The following is a 20477-nucleotide window of genomic DNA, read 5'->3' as shown; positions in this document are numbered from 1 at the left end:
TTCACTTTGACACCAATGATTCAATGTTGTAAAACAATAAGACTTGAAAACTTCCACGGGGCAGTGGATACTTCTTACACTCCCTGTATACAAATGTCTGAGTCTGACTCCAGTCTGTTTCCCACCAAGCCCCAGAGCAGGGAAGCAGGGCCCTCCACCCAGAGCATTGTCCAGCCTCCGGACCAACCTTCTCCCCACGGATCCTGAACGGTCCCTTTGCCACCACCATCTCGTACAGCGTGACCCCAAGCGTGAAGTAGTCCACAGAGAAATTGTACGGTTCTCCTCTCAGCATCTCTGGGGCCATGAATCCTGTAGAAGAGACGTGGAGAGAGTCAGTGGCCCGAGGGAGTGTGGGAGGGAGCAGAGGTTGGCATGTCCATTGTTGCACAGGAAGATTCCACAAACATCAGCTCAATATTGTCATGGTTTGCACTGTCACCCTCAGACCTGATGGCATTGTGCCTCCTGTAGAGGTCGGGTTCTGCACTGTCCCCTCTCAGACCTGATGGCATCACACCTCTCTGTAGAGGTCAGGTTCTGCACTATCCCTGTCATAGTCTGGTCTATGAAGTCCGTATTCCGGTTCACGATCCGGTCCATTGACCCTTGCTCCAGGTTATCCTATCTACTCTGTTTCTGTTCTTGTTGAGCTAATTGAGGCAGCTGATGCTCGTTGGGGCTGGCTGCATAAATACCTTCAGAGACCCGGGCGTGGCTGCTGGATTGTTCTTGTCCTACTCCTTGGATCCCTTCCTCGCCTGAAGCCCTGCCTTGTCTTGCCAGTAACTCTCGCCTCGCCTGAAATTCTCGTCTTGCCTTGCTTTGCCAGAAGCCTTGCCTTGCCTTGCTGGTAACTCTTGCCTTGTCTCGCCTGCAGTCTTGTCCTGGAGCCACACTCTACCTAGTTCCCTTCCTGTCCCTTGCCTCTGTCGGGTGGTGATCCGCGCCCTGCCCAGGTGATCTGCACCCTGCACAGGTGATCCACGCCCTGCCCAGGAGTACCACGCCCTGCCCAGGTGAACCGCGCCCTGCCCGGGAGGAGCCAAGCCTCGCCTCAAGTCTCAAGTCTCCAACCTCCAGCCTCCAGCCTTGCCTCGCCTCAAGTCTCAAGCCACAAGCCTCGCTTTGTCTCTAGTCTCAAGTCTCAAGCCTCGCCTCACCTCAAGTCTCAAATCTCAAGCCTCCAGCCTCCAGCCTTGACTCACCTCGCCTCAAGTCTCAAGACTCCTGCAAAGCCTTACCTCGTCTCTTGCCTAGCCTCTAGCCTCCAGCCTCTAGCCAAGCCAAGCCAAGTCTCTAGCCTCTAGCCTCTAGCCAAACCAAGCCAAGTCTCTAGCCTCTATCCTCCACTCTCTAGCCAAACCAAACCAAGTCTCTAGCCTCTAGCTTCTAGCAAGACAAGCCAAGCCTTTAGCCTCTGGTCTCTGGCATCCAGCCAAGCCAAGCCAAGCCTCTAGCCGCTAGCCTCTAACCAAGCCAAGTCTCTAGCCTCCAGCCTCCAGCCTCCGGCCTCTGGCCTCTGGCCTCTGGCCTCTGGCCAAGCCAAGCCAAGCCAAGCCAAGCCAAGCCAAGCCAAGCCTCTAGCCTCTAGCCTCCACTCTCTAGCCAAGCCAAGCCAAGTGTCTAGCCTCTAGCCTCTAACAAGGCAAGCCAAGTCTCTAGCCTCTAGCCTCTAGCCAATCCAAGTCTCTAGCCTATAGCCTCTAGTCCCTAGCCTCTGGCCTCTAGCCAAGCCAAGCCAAGCATCTAGCCAACCCAAGCCAGGTCTCTAGCCTCTAGCCAAGCCAAGCCAAGTCTCTAGCCTCTAGCCAAGCCAATATAAGCCTCTCACCTGTAGCCTCTAGCCTCTAGCCTCTAGTCTCTGGCCCCTGGCCCCTAGTCTCTAGCCTCTAGCCAAGCCAAGCCAAGCATCTAGCCAACCCAAGCCAGGTCTCTAGCCTCTAGCCAAGCCAAGCCAAGTCTCTAGCCTCTAGCCAAGCCAAGATAAGCCTCTCACCTGTAGCCTCTAGCCTCTAGCCTCTAGTCTCTGGCCCCTGGCCCCTAGTCTCTAGCCTCTAGCCAAGCCAAGCAAAGTCTCTAGCCTTTAGCCTCTCGCCTCTAGCCAAGCCAAGCCAAGCCAAGCCAAGCCTCTAGCCTCTAGCCTCTAACAAGGCAAACCAAGTCTCTAGCCTCTAGCCTCTAACCTCTAGCCAATCCAAGTCTCTAGCCTATAGCCTCTAGCCCTAGCCTCTGGCCTCTAGCCAAGCCAAGCCAAGCATCTAGCCAACCCAAGCCAGGTCTCTAGCCTCTAGCCAAGCCAAGCTAAGTCTCTAGCCTCTAGCCAAGCCAAGATAAGCCTCTCACCTGTAGCCTCTAGCCTCTAGCCTCTAGCCTCTAGTCTCTGGCCTCTGGCCCCTAGCCAAGCCAAGCCTAGTCTCTAGCCTCTAGCCAAGCCAAGCTAAGTCTCTAGCCTCTAGACAAGCCTAGCCTCTAGCCTCTAGCCAAGCTAAGCCAAGCCAAGTCTCTAGCCTCTAGCCAAGCCAAGTCTCTAGCCTCTAGCCCCTAGCCAAGCCAAACCTCCAGCCTCTGGCCTCTAGCCAAACCAAGGCTCTATCCTCTAGCCTCCAGCGTCTAGCCAAGCAAAGTCTCTAACCTCTGGCCTCTAGCCTCTAGACAAGCCACGCCAATCCTCTGGCCTCTAGACTCTAGCCTCTAGCCTAGCCAAGCCAAGTCTCTAGCCTCTAGCCTCTAGCCTCTAGATTAGCCAAGTCTCTAGCCTCTGGCCTCTGGCCAAGCCAAGTCGCTAACCTCTAGCCAAGCAAAGCCAAGTCTCTAGCTTCTACCCAACCAAGCCAAGTCTCTAGACTCTAGCCAAGCCAAGCCAAACCAAGCCAAGTCTCTAGCCTCTAGCCTCTAGCCAAGCCAAGTCTCTAGTCTCTGGCCTCTGGCTTCTGCCCTCTAGCCTCTAGCCTCTGGCCTCTGTCTGCTGGCCTCTGGCCAATCCAAGCCAAGTCTCTAGCCTCTAGCCTCTAGACAAGCCATGCCAAGCCTCTAGCCTCTGGCCTCTGTCTGCTGGCCTCTGGCCAATCCAAGCCAAGTCTCTAGCCTCTAGCCTCTAGACAAGCCATGCCAAGCCTCTAGCCTCTGGCCTCTGGCTCTAGCCTCTAGCCTCTAGCCTCTAGCCTAGCCAAGCCAAGTCTCTAGACGCTAGCCTCTAGCCTCTAACCAAGCCAAGTCTCTAGCCTCTGGCCACTGGCCTCTAGCCTCTGTCCTCTGGCCTCTGGCCAAGCCAAGCTAAGTCGCTAGCCTCTAGACTCTACCCTCTAGCCAAGCAAAGCCAAGTCTCTAGCTTCTACCCAACCAAGCCAAGTCTCTAGACTCGAGCCAAACCAAGCCAAGTCTCTAGCATCTAGCCTCTAGCCAAGCCAAGTCTCTAGCCTCTAGCCTCTACCCAAGCCAAGTCACATCTCTAGCCTCTAGCCAATCCAAGCCAAGTCTTTCGCCTCTAGCCTTTTGCCAAGCCAAGCAAAGTCTCTAGCCTCTAGCCTCTAGCCAAGCCAAGTCTCTATCCTCTGGCCTCTAGCCTCTGGCCTCTGTCCTCTGGCCTCTGGCCAAGCCAAGCCAAGTCGCTAGCCTCTAGCCTCTACCCTCTAGCCAAGCCAAGTCTATAGTCTCTAGCCAAGCAAAGCCAAGTCTCTAGCTTCTACCCAACCAAGCCAAATCTCTAGACTCTAGCCAAGCCAAGCCAAACCAAGCCAAGTCCCTAGCCTCTAGCCTCAAGCCAAGCCAAGTCTCTAGCCTCTAGCCTCTACCCAAGCCAAGCCAAGTCTCCAGCCTCTAGCCAATCCAAGCCAAGTCTCTAGCCTCTAGCCTCTTGCCAAGCCAAGCCAAGCCTTTAGCCTCTAGCCTCCACTCTCTAGCCAAGCCAAGCCAAGTGTCTAGCCTCTAGCCTCTAGCAAGGCAAGCCAAGTCTCTAACCTCTAGCCTCTAGCCTCTAGCCAATCCAAGTCTCTAGCCTATAGCCTCTAGTCCCTAGGCTCTGGCCTCTAGCCAAGCCAAGCCAAGCATCTAGCCAACCCAAGCCAGGTCTCTAGCCTCTAGCCAAGCCAAGCCAAGTCTCTAGCCTCTAGCCAAGCCAAGATAAGCCTCTCACCTGTAGCCTCTAGCCTTTGGCCTCTAGCCTTTGGCCTCTAGCCTCTGGCCTCTGGCCTCTGGCCTCTAGCCTCTGGCCTCTGGCCTCTAGCCTCTAGCCTCTGGCCCCTGGCCCCTAGCCGAGCCAAGCCTAGTCTCTAGCCTCTAGCCAAGCTAAGCCAAGTCTCTAGCCTCTAGCCAAGCTAAGCCAAGCCAAGTCTCTAGCCTCTAGCCAAGCCAAGTCTCTAGCCTCTAGCCCCTAGCCAAGCCAAACCTCCAGCCTCTGGCCTCTAGCCAAGCCAAGGCTCTATCTTCTAGCCTCCAGCGTCTAGCCATCAAAGTCTCTAACCTCTGGCCTCTAGCCTCTAGCCAAGCCAAACCTCCAGCCTCTGGCCTCTAGACAAGCCATGCCAATCCGCTAGCCTCTGGCCTCTAGACTCTAGCCTCTAGCCTAGCCAAGCCAAGTCTCTAGCCTCTAGCCTCTGTCCTCTGGCCTCTGGCCTCTGGCCAAGTCAAGTCGCTAACCTCTAGCCAAGCAAAGCCACGTCTCTAGCTTCTACCCAACCAAGCCAAGTCTCTAGCCTCTAGCCTCTAGACAAGCCATGCCAAGCCTCTGGCCTCTGGCCTCTGTCTCTAGCCTCTAGCATCTAGCCTCTAGACTCTAGCCTCTAGCCTAGCCAAGCCAAGTCTCTAGACTCTAGCCTCTAGCCTCTAACCAAGCTAAGTCTCTAGCCTCTGGCCACTGGCCTCTAGCCTCTAGCCTCTGGCCTCTGTCCTCTGGCCTCTGGCCAAGCCAAGCTAAGTCGCTAGCCTCTAGACTCTACCCTCTAGCCAAGCAAAGCCAAGTCTCTAGCTTCTACCCAACCAAGCCAAGTCTCTAGACTCGAGCCAAACCAAGCCAAGTCTCTAGCATCTAGCCTCTAGCCAAGCCAAGTCACGTCTCTAGCCCCTAGCCAATCCAAGCCAAGTCTTTCGCCTCTAGCCTTTTGCCAAGCCAAGCAAAGTCTCTAGCCTCTAGTCTCTAGCCTCTAGCCAAGCCAAGTCTCTATCCTCTGGCCTCTAGCCTCTGGCCTCTGTCCTCTGGCCTCTGGCCAAGCCAAGCCAAGTCGCTAGCCTCTAGCCTCTACTCTCTAGCCAAGCCAAGTCTATAGTCTCTAGCCAAGCAAAGCCAAGTCTCTAGCTTCTACCCAACCAAGCCAAGTCTCTAGACTCTAGCCAAGCCAAGCCAAACCAAGCCAAGTCCCTAGCCTCTAGCCTCAAGCCAAGCCAATTCTCTAGCCTCTAGCCTCTACCCAAGCCAAGCCAAATCTCCAGCCTCTAGCCAATCCAAGCCAAGTCTCTAGCCTCTAGCCTCTTGCCAAGCCAAGCCAAGTCTCTAGCCTCTAGCCTCAAGCTTCAAGCCTGAAGATTCCGGCCTCGTCCTGCCTGGCTGCCAAGTCTTGTCCTTGCCTAGTTCTGGGGCCTGAGCCAGAGGCAAGACCCATACTGGGTCCTTGTCCAGTCTCTGGCTCGGAGTCCAAGCCCGGGCTCCTAGCTCTCTTGTTCAGTCCTGTTCCAGGTTCCTGGTTTTCCTGTCCATGTCCTTGCCATTGCCCTGTATCCTAGTCCTGTACCTAGTACTTCAGTGTCTGTGTCTTACGCTTGGGTCCGTTCCCAGCCACCGCCTTATGACAGAACAATCCAGCCAACCATGGACCCAGCGAAACAGACATTGTCATTTTCCTCTTGACACCCGGGGTTCCTTTCTGTTAAATACCCTCCCACCCGCCCGGATCGTCCATAGTCTGGATACCCTGTTTGGTCACAAGGAGGCTCCCGTAGAGGGGGGCTGGGGGTGGTACTGTCATAGTCTGGTCCGTTAATTCCGTATTCCGGTTCATGATCCGGTCCATTGACCCTTGCTCCAGGTTTTCCTATCTACTCCATTTCTGTTCCTGTTGAGCTAATTGAGGCAGCTGATGCTCGTTGGGGCTGGCTGCATAAATACCTTCAGATACCCAGGCGTGGCTGCTGGATTGTTCTTGTCCTTACTCCTTGGATTCCTTCCTCTGCCTTCTGTTTCCTCACCTGAAGCCCTGCCTTGTCTTGCCGGTAACTTTCGCCTCGCTTTGCTTTGCCAGAAGCCTTGCCTTGTCTTGCCGGTAACTCTTGTCTCGTCTCGCCTGCAGTCTTGTCCTGGAGCCACCCTGTACCTAGCTCCCTTCCTGTCCCTTGCCTCCACCCAGGTAAGCCAGGTTGTCTTGCCGTTACCTGGGGTAGGTTCTGTCCCTTCCTGTCCCTTGCCTCAGCCCAGGTAAGCCAGACTATCTTGCCGTTATGGGGGTTGTTTCTGGCCCTTCCTGTCCCTTGCCTCTGTCGGGTGGTGATCTGCACCCTGCCGAGGAGTACCGCGCACTGCCCAGGCGAACTGTGCCCTGCCCAGGAAGCTAAGCCTTGCCTCTTCTCCAGCCTCCAGCCTCCAGCCTCACCTCAAGTCTCAAGCCTCCAACCTTGCCTCACCTCAAGTCTCAAGCCTCCAGCCTCACCTCGTCTCAAGTCCCCTGCCAAGCCTTGCCTCGTCTCTTGCCCAGCCTCTAGCCTCTAGCCGCTAGCCTTGCCAAGTCTCTAGACAAGCCAAGCCAAGTCTCTCATCTCTAGTCTCTAGCCTCTACCCTCTAGCCAAACCAAGCCAAGTCTCTAGCCTCTATCCTCCACTCTCTAGCCAAACCAAACCAAGTCTCTAGCCTCTAGCTTCTAGCAAGACAAGCCAAGCCTTTAGCCTCTGGTCTCTGGCATCCAGCCAAGCCAAGCCAAGCCTCTAGCCGCTAGCCTCTAGCCAAGCCAAGTCTCTAGCCTCCAGCCTCCAGCCTCCGGCCTCTGGCCTCTGGCCAAGCCAAGCCAAGCCAAGCCAAGCCAAGCCAAGCCAAGCCTCTAGCCTCTAGCCTCCACTCTCTAGCCAAGCCAAGCCAAGTGTCTAGCCTCTAGCCTCTAACAAGGCAAGCCAAGTCTCTAGCCTCTAGCCTCTAGCCAATCCAAGTCTCTAGCCTATAGCCTCTAGTCCCTAGCCTCTGGCCTCTAGCCAAGCCAAGCCAAGCATCTAGCCAACCCAAGCCAGGTCTCTAGCCTCTAGCCAAGCCAAGCCAAGTCTCTAGCCTCTAGCCAAGCCAATATAAGCCTCTCACCTGTAGCCTCTAGCCTCTAGCCTCTAGTCTCTGGCCCCTGGCCCCTAGCCAAGCCAAGCCTAGTCTCTAGCCTCTAGCCAAGCCAAGCCAAGCATCTAGCCAACCCAAGCCAGGTCTCTAGCCTCTAGCCAAGCCAAGCCAAGTCTCTAGCCTCTAGCCAAGCCAAGATAAGCCTCTCACCTGTAGCCTCTAGCCTCTAGCCTCTAGTCTCTGGCCCCTGGCCCCTAGTCTCTAGCCTCTAGCCAAGCCAAGCAAAGTCTCTAGCCTTTAGCCTCTCGCCTCTAGCCAAGCCAAGCCAAGCCAAGCCAAGCCTCTAGCCTCTAGCCTCTAACAAGGCAAACCAAGTCTCTAGCCTCTAGCCTCTAACCTCTAGCCAATCCAAGTCTCTAGCCTATAGCCTCTAGCCCTAGCCTCTGGCCTCTAGCCAAGCCAAGCCAAGCATCTAGCCAACCCAAGCCAGGTCTCTAGCCTCTAGCCAAGCCAAGCTAAGTCTCTAGCCTCTAGACAAGCCTAGCCTCTAGCCTCTAGCCAAGCCAATATAAGCCTCTCACCTGTAGCCTCTAGCCTCTAGCCTCTAGTCTCTGGCCCCTGGCCCCTAGTCTCTAGCCTCTAGCCAAGCCAAGCCAAGCATCTAGCCAACCCAAGCCAGGTCTCTAGCCTCTAGCCAAGCCAAGCCAAGTCTCTAGCCTCTAGCCAAGCCAAGATAAACCTCTCACCTGTAGCCTCTAGCCTCTAGCCTCTAGCCTCTAGCCTCTAGCCTCTAGTCTCTGGCCTCTGGCCCCTAGCCAAGCCAAGCCTAGTCTCTAGCCTCTAGCCAAGCCAAGCTAAGTCTCTAGCCTCTAGACAAGCCTAGCCTCTAGCCTCTAGCCAAGCTAAGCCAAGCCAAGTCTCTAGCCTCTAGCCAAGCCAAGTCTCTAGCCTCTAGCCCCTAGCCAAGCCAAACCTCCAGCCTCTGGCCTCTAGCCAAACCAAGGCTCTATCCTCTAGCCTCCAGCGTCTAGCCAAGCAAAGTCTCTAACCTCTGGCCTCTAGCCTCTAGACAAGCCACGCCAATCCTCTGGCCTCTAGACTCTAGCCTCTAGCCTAGCCAAGCCAAGTCTCTAGCCTCTAGCCTCTAGCCTCTAGATTAGCCAAGTCTCTAGCCTCTGGCCTCTGGCCAAGCCAAGTCGCTAACCTCTAGCCAAGCAAAGCCAAGTCTCTAGCTTCTACCCAACCAAGCCAAGTCTCTAGACTCTAGCCAAGCCAAGCCAAACCAAGTCAAGTCTCTAGCCTCTAGCCTCTAGCCAAGCCAAGTCTCTAGTCTCTGGCCTCTGGCTTCTGCCCTCTAGCCTCTAGCCTCTGGCCTCTGTCTGCTGGCCTCTGGCCAATCCAAGCCAAGTCTCTAGCCTCTAGCCTCTAGACAAGCCATGCCAAGCCTCTAGCCTCTGGCCTCTGGCTCTAGCCTCTAGCCTCTAGCCTCTAGCCTAGCCAAGCCAAGTCTCTAGACGCTAGCCTCTAGCCTCTAACCAAGCCAAGTCTCTAGCCTCTGGCCACTGGCCTCTAGCCTCTGTCCTCTGGCCTCTGGCCAAGCCAAGCTAAGTCGCTAGCCTCTAGACTCTACCCTCTAGCCAAGCAAAGCCAAGTCTCTAGCTTCTACCCAACCAAGCCAAGTCTCTAGACTCGAGCCAAACCAAGCCAAGTCTCTAGCATCTAGCCTCTAGCCAAGCCAAGTCTCTAGCCTCTAGCCTCTACCCAAGCCAAGTCACATCTCTAGCCTCTAGCCAATCCAAGCCAAGTCTTTCGCCTCTAGCCTTTTGCCAAGCCAAGCAAAGTCTCTAGCCTCTAGCCTCTAGCCAAGCCAAGTCTCTATCCTCTGGCCTCTAGCCTCTGGCCTCTGTCCTCTGGCCTCTGGCCAAGCCAAGCCAAGTCGCTAGCCTCTAGCCTCTACCCTCTAGCCAAGCCAAGTCTATAGTCTCTAGCCAAGCAAAGCCAAGTCTCTAGCTTCTACCCAACCAAGCCAAATCTCTAGACTCTAGCCAAGCCAAGCCAAACCAAGCCAAGTCCCTAGCCTCTAGCCTCAAGCCAAGCCAAGTCTCTAGCCTCTAGCCTCTACCCAAGCCAAGCCAAGTCTCCAGCCTCTAGCCAATCCAAGCCAAGTCTCTAGCCTCTAGCCTCTTGCCAAGCCAAGCCAAGCCTTTAGCCTCTAGCCTCCACTCTCTAGCCAAGCCAAGCCAAGTGTCTAGCCTCTAGCCTCTAGCAAGGCAAGCCAAGTCTCTAACCTCTAGCCTCTAGCCTCTAGCCAATCCAAGTCTCTAGCCTATAGCCTCTAGTCCCTAGCCTCTGGCCTCTAGCCAAGCCAAGCCAAGCATCTAGCCAACCCAAGCCAGGTCTCTAGCCTCTAGCCAAGCCAAGCCAAGTCTCTAGCCTCTAGCCAAGCCAAGATAAGCCTCTCACCTGTAGCCTCTAGCCTTTGGCCTCTAGCCTTTGGCCTCTAGCCTCTGGCCTCTGGCCTCTGGCCTCTGGCCTCTAGCCTCTGGCCCCTGGCCCCTAGCCGAGCCAAGCCTAGTCTCTAGCCTCTAGCCAAGCTAAGCCAAGTCTCTAGCCTCTAGCCAAGCTAAGCCAAGCCAAGTCTCTAGCCTCTAGCCAAGCCAAGTCTCTAGCCTCTAGCCCCTAGCCAAGCCAAACCTCCAGCCTCTGGCCTCTAGCCAAGCCAAGGCTCTATCTTCTAGCCTCCAGCGTCTAGCCATCAAAGTCTCTAACCTCTGGCCTCTAGCCTCTAGCCAAGCCAAACCTCCAGCCTCTGGCCTCTAGACAAGCCATGCCAATCCGCTAGCCTCTGGCCTCTAGACTCTAGCCTCTAGCCTAGCCAAGCCAAGTCTCTAGCCTCTAGCCTCTGTCCTCTGGCCTCTGGCCTCTGGCCAAGTCAAGTCGCTAACCTCTAGCCAAGCAAAGCCACGTCTCTAGCTTCTACCCAACCAAGCCAAGTCTCTAGCCTCTAGCCTCTAGACAAGCCATGCCAAGCCTCTGGCCTCTGGCCTCTGTCTCTAGCCTCTAGCATCTAGCCTCTAGACTCTAGCCTCTAGCCTAGCCAAGCCAAGTCTCTAGACTCTAGCCTCTAGCCTCTAACCAAGCTAAGTCTCTAGCCTCTGGCCACTGGCCTCTAGCCTCTAGCCTCTGGCCTCTGTCCTCTGGCCTCTGGCCAAGCCAAGCTAAGTCGCTAGCCTCTAGACTCTACCCTCTAGCCAAGCAAAGCCAAGTCTCTAGCTTCTACCCAACCAAGCCAAGTCTCTAGACTCGAGCCAAACCAAGCCAAGTCTCTAGCATCTAGCCTCTAGCCAAGCCAAGTCTCTAGCCTCTAGCCTCTACCCAAGCCAAGCCACGTCTCTAGCCCCTAGCCAATCCAAGCCAAGTCTTTCGCCTCTAGCCTTTTGCCAAGCCAAGCAAAGTCTCTAGCCTCTAGTCTCTAGCCTCTAGCCAAGCCAAGTCTCTATCCTCTGGCCTCTAGCCTCTGGCCTCTGTCCTCTGGCCTCTGGCCAAGCCAAGCCAAGTCGCTAGCCTCTAGCCTCTACTCTCTAGCCAAGCCAAGTCTATAGTCTCTAGCCAAGCAAAGCCAAGTCTCTAGCTTCTACCCAACCAAGCCAAGTCTCTAGACTCTAGCCAAGCCAAGCCAAACCAAGCCAAGTCCCTAGCCTCTAGCCTCAAGCCAAGCCAATTCTCTAGCCTCTAGCCTCTACCCAAGCCAAGCCAAATCTCCAGCCTCTAGCCAATCCAAGCCAAGTCTCTAGCCTCTAGCCTCTTGCCAAGCCAAGCCAAGTCTCTAGCCTCTAGCCTCAAGCTTCAAGCCTGAAGATTCCGGCCTCGTCCTGCCTGGCTGCCAAGTCTTGTCCTTGCCTAGTTCTGGGGCCTGAGCCAGAGGCAAGACCCATACTTGGTCCTTGTCCAGTCTCTGGCTCGGAGTCCAAGCCCGGGCTCCTAGCTCTCTTGTTCAGTCCTGTTCCAGGTTCCTGGTTTTCCTGTCCATGTCCTTGCCATTGCCCTGTATCCTAGTCCTGTACCTAGTACTTCAGTGTCTGTGTCTTACGCTTGGGTCCGTTCCCAGCCACCGCCTTATGACAGAACAATCCAGCCAACCATGGACCCAGCGAAACAGACATTGTCATTTTCCTCTTGACACCCGGGGTTCCTTTCTGTTAAATACCCTCCCACCCGCCCGGATCGTCCATAGTCTGGATACCCTGTTTGGTCACAAGGAGGCTCCCGTAGAGGGGGGCTGGGGGTGGTACTGTCATAGTCTGGTCCGTTAATTCCGTATTCCGGTTCATGATCCGGTCCATTGACCCTTGCTCCAGGTTTTCCTATCTACTCCATTTCTGTTCCTGTTGAGCTAATTGAGGCAGCTGATGCTCGTTGGGGCTGGCTGCATAAATACCTTCAGATACCCAGGCGTGGCTGCTGGATTGTTCTTGTCCTTACTCCTTGGATTCCTTCCTCTGCCTTCTGTTTCCTCACCTGAAGCCCTGCCTTGTCTTGCCGGTAACTTTCGCCTCGCTTTGCTTTGCCAGAAGCCTTGCCTTGTCTTGCCTGCAGTCTTGTCCTGGACCACCCTGTACCTAGCTCCCTTCCTGTCCCTTGCCTCTGTCGGGTGGTGATCTGCACCCTGCCGAGGAGTACCACGCACTGCCCAGGCGAACTGTGCCCTGCCCAGGAAGCTAAGCCTTGCATCTTCTCCAGCCTCCAGCCTCCAGCCTCGCCTCAAGTCTCAAGCCGCCAACCTTGCCTCACCTCAAGTCTCAAGCCTCCAGCCTCACCTCGTCTCAAGTCCCCTGCCAAGCCTTGCCTCGTCTCTTGCCCAGCCTCTAGCCTCTAGCCGCTAGCCTTGCCGAGTCTCTAGACAAGCCAAGTCAAGTCTCTCATCTCTAGTCTCTAGCCTCTACCCTCTAGCCAAACCAAGCCAAGTCTCTAGCCTCTATCCTCCACTCTCTAGCCAAACCAAACCAAGTCTCTAGCCTCTAGCTTCTAGCAAGGCAAGCCAAGTCTCTAGCCTCTAACCAAGCCAAGCCTCTAGCCTCTGGCCTCTGGCCTCTAGCCAAGCCAAGCCAAGCCTCTAGCCGCTAGCCTCTAGCCAAGCCAAGCCAAGCCAAGTCTCTAGCCTCTAGCCTCCAGCCTCCGGCCTCTGGCCTCTGGCCAAGCCAAGCCAAGTCAAGTCGCTAGCCTCTAGCCAAGCCAAGTCTCTAGCCTCTAGCCTCTTGCCAAGCCCAGCCAAGTCTCTAGTTTCCAGCCTCAAGCTTCAAGCCTGAAGATTCCAGCCTCGTCCTGCCTGCCCGCCAAGCCTTGTCCTTGCCTATTTCTGGGGTCTGAGCCAGAGGCAAGACCCAGGTACTGGGTCCTTGTCCAGTCTCAAGCTCAGAGTCCAAGCCCGTGCTCCTAGCTCTCTTGTTCAGTCCTGTTCCAGGTTCCTGGTTTTCCTGTCCATGTCCTTGCCATTGCCCTGTATCCTTGTCCTGTCCCTAGGACTTTAGTGTCTAGTCTCTAGCCTCTAGCCAAGCAAAGCCAAGTCTTTAGCTTCTACCCAACCAAGCCTAGACTCTAGCCAAGCCAAGCCAAACCAAGCCAAGTCTCTCGCCTCTAGCCAAGCAAGTCTCCAGCCTCCAGCCAATCCAAGCCAAGTCTCTAGCCTCCAGCCTCTTGCCAAGCCAAGCAAGGTCTCTAGCCTTTAGCCTCTCGCCTCTAGCCAAGCCAAGCCAAGCCAAGCCAAGCCTCTAGCCTCTAGCCTCCATTCTCTAGCCAAGCCAAGCCAAGTGTCTAGCCTCTAGCCTCTAACAAGGCAAGCCAAGTCTCTAGCCTCTAGCCTCTAGCCTCTAGCCAATCCAAGTCTCTAGCCTATAGCCTCTAGTCCCTAGCCTCTGGCCTCTAGCCAAGCCAAGCCAAGCATCTAGCCAACCCAAGCCAGGTCTCTAGCTTCTAGCCAAGCCAAGCCAAGCCAAGTCTCTAGCCTCTAGCCAAGCCAAGATAAGCCTCTCACCTGTAGCCTCTAGCCTCTAGCCTCTAGTCTCTGGCCCCTGGCCCCTAGCCAAGCCAAGCCTAGTCTCTAGCCTCTAGCCAAGCTAAGCCAAGCCAAGCCAAGTCTCTAGCCTCTAGCCTCTAGCCAAGCCAAACCTCCAGCCTCTGGCCTCTAGCCAAGCCAAGGCTCTATTCTCTAGCCTCCAGCGTCTAGCCAAGCAAAGTCTCTAACCTCTGGCCTCTAGCCTCTAGACAAGCCACGCCAATCCTCTGGCCTCTGGCCTCTGGCCTCTAGACTCTAGCCTCTAGCCTCTAGCCTAGCCAAGTCAAGTCTCTAGCCTCTAGCCTCTAGCCTCTAGCCTCTAGATTAGCCAAGTCTCTAGCCTCTGTCCTTTGGCCTCTGGACAAGCCAAGTCGCTAACCTCTAGCCAAGCAAAGCCAAGTCTCTAGCTTCTACCCAACCAAGCCAAGTCTCTAGACTCTAGCCAAGCCAAGCCAAACCAAGCCAAGTCTCTAGCCTCTGGCCTCTGGCTTCTGACCTCTAGCCTCTAGCCTCTGGCCTCTGGCCTCTGGCTCTAGCCTCTAGCCTCTAGCCTAGCCAAGCCAAGTCTCTAGCCTCTAGCCTCTGGCCTCTGGCCTCTGTCCTCTGGCCTCTGGCCAAGCCAAGCTAAGTCGCTAGCCTCTAGACTCTACCCTCTAGCCAAGCAAAGCCAAGTCTCTAGCTTCTACCCAACCAAGCCAAGTCTCTAGACTCGAGCCAAACCAAGCCAAGCCTCTAGCATCTAGCCTCTAGCCAAGCCAAGCAAGGTCTCTAGCCTTTAGCCTCTCGCCTCTAGCCAAGCCAAGCCAAGCCAAGCCAAACCTAGCCAAACCTCTAGCCTCTAGCCTCCACTCTCTAGCCAAGCCAAGCCAAGTGTCTAGCCTCTAGCCTCTAACAAGGCAAGCCAAGTCTCTAGCCTCTAGCCTCTAGCCTCTAGCCAATCCAAGTCTCTAGCCTATAGCCTCTAGTCCCTAGCCTCTGGCCTCTAGCCAAGCCAAGCCAAGCATCTAGCCAACCCAAGCCAGGTCTCTAGCCTCTAGCCAAGCCAAGCCAAGTCTCTAGCCTCTAACCAAGCCAAGATAAGCCTCTCACCTGTAGCCTCTAGCCTCTAGCCTCTAGCCTCTAGCCTCTAGGCTCTGGCCCCTGGCCCCTAGCCAAGCCAAGCCTAGTCTCTAGCCTCTAGCCAAGCCAAGCCAAGCAAGGTCTCTAGCCTTTCGCCTCTCGCCTCTAGCCAAGCCAAGCCAAGCCAAGCCAAGCCTCTAGCCTCTAGCCTCCACTCTCTAGCCAAGCCAAGCCAAGTGTCTAGCCTCTAGCCTCTAACAAGGCAAACTGAGTCTCTAGCCTCTAGCCTCTAGCCTCTAGCCAATCCAAGTCTCTAGCCTATAGCCTCTAGTCCCTAGCCTCTGGCCTCTAGCCAAGCCAAGCCAAGCATCTAGCCAACCCAAGCCAGGTCTCTGGTCTCTAGCCTCTAGCCAAGCCAAGCCAAGTCTCTAGCCTCTAGCCAAGCCAAGATAAGCCTCTCACCTGTAGCCTCTAGCCTCTAGCCTCTAGCCTCTAGTCTCTGGCCCCTGGCCCCTAGCCAAGCCAAGCCTAGTCTCTAGCCTCTAGCCAAGCTAAGCCAAGCCAAGTCTCTAGCCTCTAGCCAAGCCAAGTCTCTAGCCTCTAGCCAAGCCAAGTCTCTAGCCTCTAGCCCCTAGCCAAGCCAAACCTCCAGCCTCTGGCCTCTAGCCAAGCCAAGCCAAGCATTTAGCCAACCCAAGCCAGGTCTCTAGCCTCTAGCCAAGCCAAGCCAAGTCTCTAGCCTCTAGCTAAGCCAAGATAAGCCTGTCACCTGTAGCCTCTAGCCTCTAGCCTCTGGCCCCTGGCCCCTAGCCAAGCCAAGCCAAGACTCTAGTCTCTAGCCAAGCTATGCCAAGCCAAGTCTCTAGCCTCTAGCCAAGCCAAACCTCCAGCCTCTGGCCTCTAGACAAGCCAAGGCTCTATCCTCTAGCCTCCAGCGTCTAGCCAAACAAAGTCTCTAACCTCTGGCGTCTAGCCTCTAGCCTAGCCAAGCCAAGTCTCTAGACTCTAGCCTCTAGCCTCTGTCCTCTGGCCTCTGGTCAAGCCAAGTCGCTAACCTCTAGCCAAGCAAAGCCAAGTCTCTAGCTTCTACCCAAACAAGCCAAGTCTCTAGACTCTAGCCAAGCCAAGCCAAACCAAGCCAAGTCTCTAGCCTCTAGCCTCCAGCCAAGCCAAGTCTCTAGTCTCTAGCCTCTGGCCTCTGGCTTCTGACCTCTAGCCTCTAGCCTCTGGCCTCTGGCCTCTGACCTCTGGCCTCTGTCCTCTGTCCTCTGGCCAAGCCAAGCTAAGTCGCTAGCCTCTAGACTCTACCCTCTAGCCAAGCACAGCCAAGTCTCTAGCTTCTACCCAACCAAGCCAAGTCTCTAGACTCGAGCCAAACCAAGCCAAGTCTCTAGCATCTAGCCTCTAGCCAAGCCAAGTCTCTAGCCTCTAGCCTCTACCCAAGCCAAGTCACATCTCTAGCCTCTAGCCAATCCAAGCCAAGTCTCTAGCCTCTAGCCTTTTGCCAAGCCAAGCAAAGTCTCTAGCCTCTAGCCTCTAGCCAAGCCAAGTCTCTATCCTCTGGCCTCTAGCCTCTGGCCTCTGTCCTCTGGCCTCTGGCCAAGCCAAGCCAAGTCGCTAGCCTCTAGCCTCTACCCTCTAGCCAAGCCAAGTCTATAGTCTCTAGCCAAGCAAAGCCAAGTCTCTAGCTTCTACCCAACCAAGCCAAGTCTCTAGACTCTAGCCAAGCCAAGCCAAACCAAGCCAAGCCCCTAGCTTCTAGCCTCAAGCCAAGCCAAGTCTCTAGCCTCTAGCCTCTACCCAAGCCAAGCCAAGTCTCCAGCCTCTAGCCAATCCAAGCCAAGTCTCTAGCCTCTAGCTTCTAGCAAGGCAAGCCAAGTCTCTAGCCTCTAACCAAGCCAAGCCTCTAGCCTCTGGCCTCTGGCCTCCAGCCAAGCCAAGCCAAGCCTCTAGCCGCTAGCCTCTAGCCAAGCCAAGCCAAGCCAAGTCTCTAGCCTCTAGCCTCCAGCCTCCGGCCTCTGGCCTCTGGCCTCTGGCCAAGCCAAGCCAAGTCAAGTCGCTAGCCTCTAGCCAAGCCAAGTCTCTAGCCTCTACCCTCTACCCAAGCCAAGCCAAGCCTCTAGCCTCTAACCAATCCAAGCCAAGTCTCTAGCCTCTAGCCTCTTGCCAAGCCCAGCCAAGTCTCTAGTTTCCAGCCTCAAGCTTCAAGCCTGAAGATTCCAGCCTCGTCCTGCCTGCCCGCCAAGCCTTGTCCTTGCCTATTTCTGAGATCTGAGCCAGAGGCAAGACCCAGGTACTGGGTCCTTGTCCAGTCTCTGGCTCAGAGTCCAAGCCCGTGCTCCTAGCTCTCTTGTTCAGTCCTGTTCCAGGTTTCTGGTTTTCCTGTCCATGTCCTTGCCATTGCCCTGTATCCTAGTCCTGTCCCTAGGACTTTAGTGTCTAGTCTCTAGCCTCTAGCCAAGCAAAGCCAAGTCTTTAGCTTCTACCCAACCAAGCCTAGACTCTAGCCAAGCCAAGCCAAACCAAGCCAAGTCTCTCGCCTCTAGCCAAGCAAGTCTCCAGCCTCCAGCCAATCCAAGCCAAGTCTCTAGCCTCCAGCCTCTTGCCAAGCCAAGCAAGGTCTCTAGCCTTTAGCCTCTCGCCTCTAGCCAAGCCAAGCCAAGCCAAGCCAAGCCTCTAGCCTCTAGCCTCCACTCTCTAGCCAAGCCAAGCCAAGTGTCTAGCCTCTAGCCTCTAACAAGGCAAGCCAAGTCTCTAGCCTGTAGCCTCTAGCCTCTAGCCAATCCAAGTCTCTAGCCTATAGCCTCTGGCCTCTAGCCAAGCCAAGCCAAGCATCTAGCCAACCCAAGCCAGGTCTCTAGCCTCTAGCCAAGCCAAGCCAAGCCAAGTCTCTAGCCTCTAGCCAAGCCAAGATAAGCCTCTCACCTGTAGCCTCTAGCCTCTAGTCTCTGGCCCCTGGCCCCTAGCCAAGCCAAGCCTAGTCTCTAGCCTCTAGCCAAGCCAAGCCAAGTCTCTAGCCTCTAGTCTCTTGCCAAGCCAAGCAAGGTCTCTAGCCTTTAGCCTCTCGCCTCTAGCCAAGCCAAGCCAAGCCAAGCCAAGCCTCTAGCCTCTAGCCAAGCCTCTAGCCTCTAGTCCACTCTCTAGCCAAGCCAAGCCAAGTGTCTAGCCTCTAGCCTCTAACAAGGCAAACCGAGTCTCTAGCCTCTCGCCTCTAGCCTCTAGCCAATCCAAGTCTCTAGCCTATAGCCTCTAGTCCCTAGCCTCTGGCCTCTAACCAAGCCAAGCCAAACATCTAGCCAACCCAAGCCAGGTCTCTAGCCTCTAGCCAAGCCAAGCCAAGTCTCTAGCCTCTAGCCAAGCCAAGATAAGCCTCTCACCTGTAGCCTCTAGCCTCTAGCCTCTAGTCTCTGGCCCCTGGCCCCTAGCCAAGCCAAGCCTAGTCTCTAGCCTCTAGCCAAGCTAAGCCAAGCCAAGTCTCTAGCCTCCAGCGTCTAGCTAAGCAAAGTCTCTAACCTCTGGCCTCTAGCCTCTAGACAAGCCACGCCAATCCTCTGGCCTCTGGCCTCTGGCCTCTGGCCTCTAGACTCTAGCCTCTAGCCTCTAGCCTAGCCAAGTCAAGTCTCTAGCCTCTAGCCTCTAGCCTCTAGCCTCTAGATTAGCCAAGTCTCTAGCCTCTGGCCTCTGTCCTCTGGCCTCTGGACAAGCCAAGTCGCTAACCTCTAGCCAAGCAAAGCCAAGTCTCTAGCTTCTACCCAACCAAGCCAAGTCTCTAGACTCTAGCCAAGCCAAGCCAAACCAAGCCAAGTCTCTAGCCTCTGGCCTCTGGCTTCGGACCTCTAGCTTCTAGCCTCTGGCCTCTGGCTCTAGCCTCTAGCCTCTAGCCTAGCCAAGCCAAGTCTCTAGCCTCTAGCGTCTGGCCTCTGGCCTCTGTCCTCTGGCCTCTGGCCAAGCCAAGCTAAGTCGCTAGCCTCTAGACTCTACCCTCTAGCCAAGCAAAGTCAAGTCTCTAGCTTCTACCCAACCAAGCCAAGTCTCTAGACTCGAGCCAAACCAAGCCAAGTCTCTAGCATCTAGCCTCTAGCCAAGCCAAGCAAGGTCTCTAGCCTTTAGCCTCTCGCCTCTAGCCAAGCCAAGCCAAGCCAAGCCAAACCTCTAGCCTCTAGCCTCCACTCTCTAGCCAAGCCAAGCCAAGTGTCTAGCCTCTAGCCTCTAACAAGGCAAGCCAAGTCTCTAGCCTCTAGCCTCTAGCCTCTAGCCAATCCAAGTCTCTAGCCTATAGCCTCTAGTCCCTAGCCTCTGGCCTCTAGCCAAGCCAAGCCAAGCATCTAGCCAACCCAAGCCAGGTCTCTAGCCTCTAGCCAAGCCAAGCCAAGTCTCTAGCCTCTAACCAAGCCAAGATAAGCCTCTCACCTGTAGCCTCTAGCCTCTAGCCTCTAGCCTCTAGCCTCTAGGCTCTGGCCCCTGGCCCCTAGCCAAGCCAAGCCTAGTCTCTAGCCTCTAGCCAAGCCAAGCCAAGTCTCTAGCCTCTAGCCTCTTGCCTCTGGCCCCTGGCCCCTAGCCAAGCCAAGCCTAGTCTCTAGCCTCTAGCCAAGCTAAGCCAAGCCAAGTCTCTAGCCTCTAGCCAAGCCAAGTCTCTAGCCTCTAGCCTCTAGCCAAGCCAAACCTCCAACCTCTGGCCTCTAGCCAAGCCAAGGCTCTATCCTCTAGCCTCCAGCGTCTAGCCAAGCAAAGTCTCTAACCTCTGGCCTCTAGCCTCTAGACAAACCACGCCAATCCTCTGGCCTCTGGCCTCTGGCCTCTAGACTCTAGCCTCTAGCCTCTAGCCTAGCCAAGCCAAGTCTCTAGCCTCTAGCCTCTAGCCTCTAGATTAGCCAAGTCTCTAGCCTCTGGCCTCTGTCCTCTGGCCTCTGGACAAGCCAAGTCGCTAACCTCTAGCCAAGCAAAGCCAAGTCTCTAGCTTCTACCCAACCAAGCCAAGTCTCTAGACTCTAGCCAAGCCAAGCCAAACCAAGCCAAGTCTCTAGACTCTAGCCAAGCCAAGCCAAACCAAGCCAAGTCTCTAGCCTTTAGCCTCTGGCCAAGCCAAGCCAAACCAAGCCAAGTCTCTAGCCTTTAGCCTCTGGCCAAGCCAAGCCAAGTCCCTAGCCTCTAGCCTCAAGCCAAGCCATCTCTAGCCTCTAGCATCTACCCAAGCCAAGCCAAGTCTCCAGCCTCTAGCCAATCCAAGCCAAGTCTCTAGCCTCTAGCCTCTTGCCAAGCCAAGCCAAGCCTTTAGCCTCTGGCCTCCACTCTCTAGCCAAGCCAAGCCAAGTGTCTAGCCTCTAGCCTCTAACCAATCCAAGTCTCTAGCCTATAGCCTCTAGTCCCTAGCCTCTGGCCTCTAGCCAAGCCAAGCCAAGCATTTAGCCAACCCAAGCCAGGTCTCTAGCCTCTAGCCAAGCCAAGCCAAGTCTCTAGCCTCTAGCTAAGCCAAGATAAGCCTGTCACCTGTAGCCTCTAGCCTCTAGCCTCTGGCCCCTGGCCCCTAGCCAAGCCAAGCCAAGACTCTAGTCTCTAGCCAAGCTATGCCAAGCCAAGTCTCTAGCCTCTAGCCAAGCCAAGTCTCTAGCCTCTAGCCCCTAGCCAAGCCAAACCTCCAGCCTCTGGCCTCTAGACAAGCCAAGGCTCTATCCTCTAGCCTCCAGCGTCTAGCCAAACAAAGTCTCTAACCTCTGGCGTCTAGCCTCTAGCCTAGCCAAGCCAAGTCTCTAGACTCTAGCCTCTAGCCTCTGTCCTCTGGCCTCTGGTCAAGCCAAGTCGCTAACCTCTAGCCAAGCAAAGCCAAGTCTCTAGCTTCTACCCAAACAAGCCAAGTCTCTAGACTCTAGCCAAGCCAAGCCAAACCAAGCCAAGTCTCTAGCCTCTAGCCTCCAGCCAAGCCAAGTCTCTAGTCTCTAGCCTCTGGCCTCTGGCTTCTGACCTCTAGCCTCTAGCCTCTGGCCTCTGGCCTCTGACCTCTGGCCTCTGTCCTCTGTCCTCTGGCCAAGCCAAGCTAAGTCGCTAGCCTCTAGACTCTACCCTCTAGCCAAGCACAGCCAAGTCTCTAGCTTCTACCCAACCAAGCCAAGTCTCTAGACTCGAGC

General features: G+C 55.5%; 1 protein-coding gene across 1 annotated transcript in view; it reads right to left on the bottom strand.

Annotated features, from left to right (window-relative positions):
* Positions 1-20477, bottom strand: part of LOC140198392 (rhodopsin kinase GRK1-like) — a 569956-nt gene that overhangs the window by 8860 nt on the left and 540619 nt on the right. The window contains exon 5 of the mRNA XM_072259487.1: positions 188-312. Within this exon, the coding sequence (XP_072115588.1) occupies positions 188-312 (125 nt within the window). The remainder of the gene's footprint in view (positions 1-187; positions 313-20477) is intronic.

Source organism: Mobula birostris, chromosome 5 (assembly GCF_030028105.1).
Source record: "Mobula birostris isolate sMobBir1 chromosome 5, sMobBir1.hap1, whole genome shotgun sequence".
NCBI lineage: Eukaryota > Metazoa > Chordata > Chondrichthyes > Myliobatiformes > Myliobatidae > Mobula > Mobula birostris.
The sequence above is the reverse complement of the archived record's forward strand: the minus strand, read 5'-3'. Positions and strand labels throughout refer to the sequence as shown.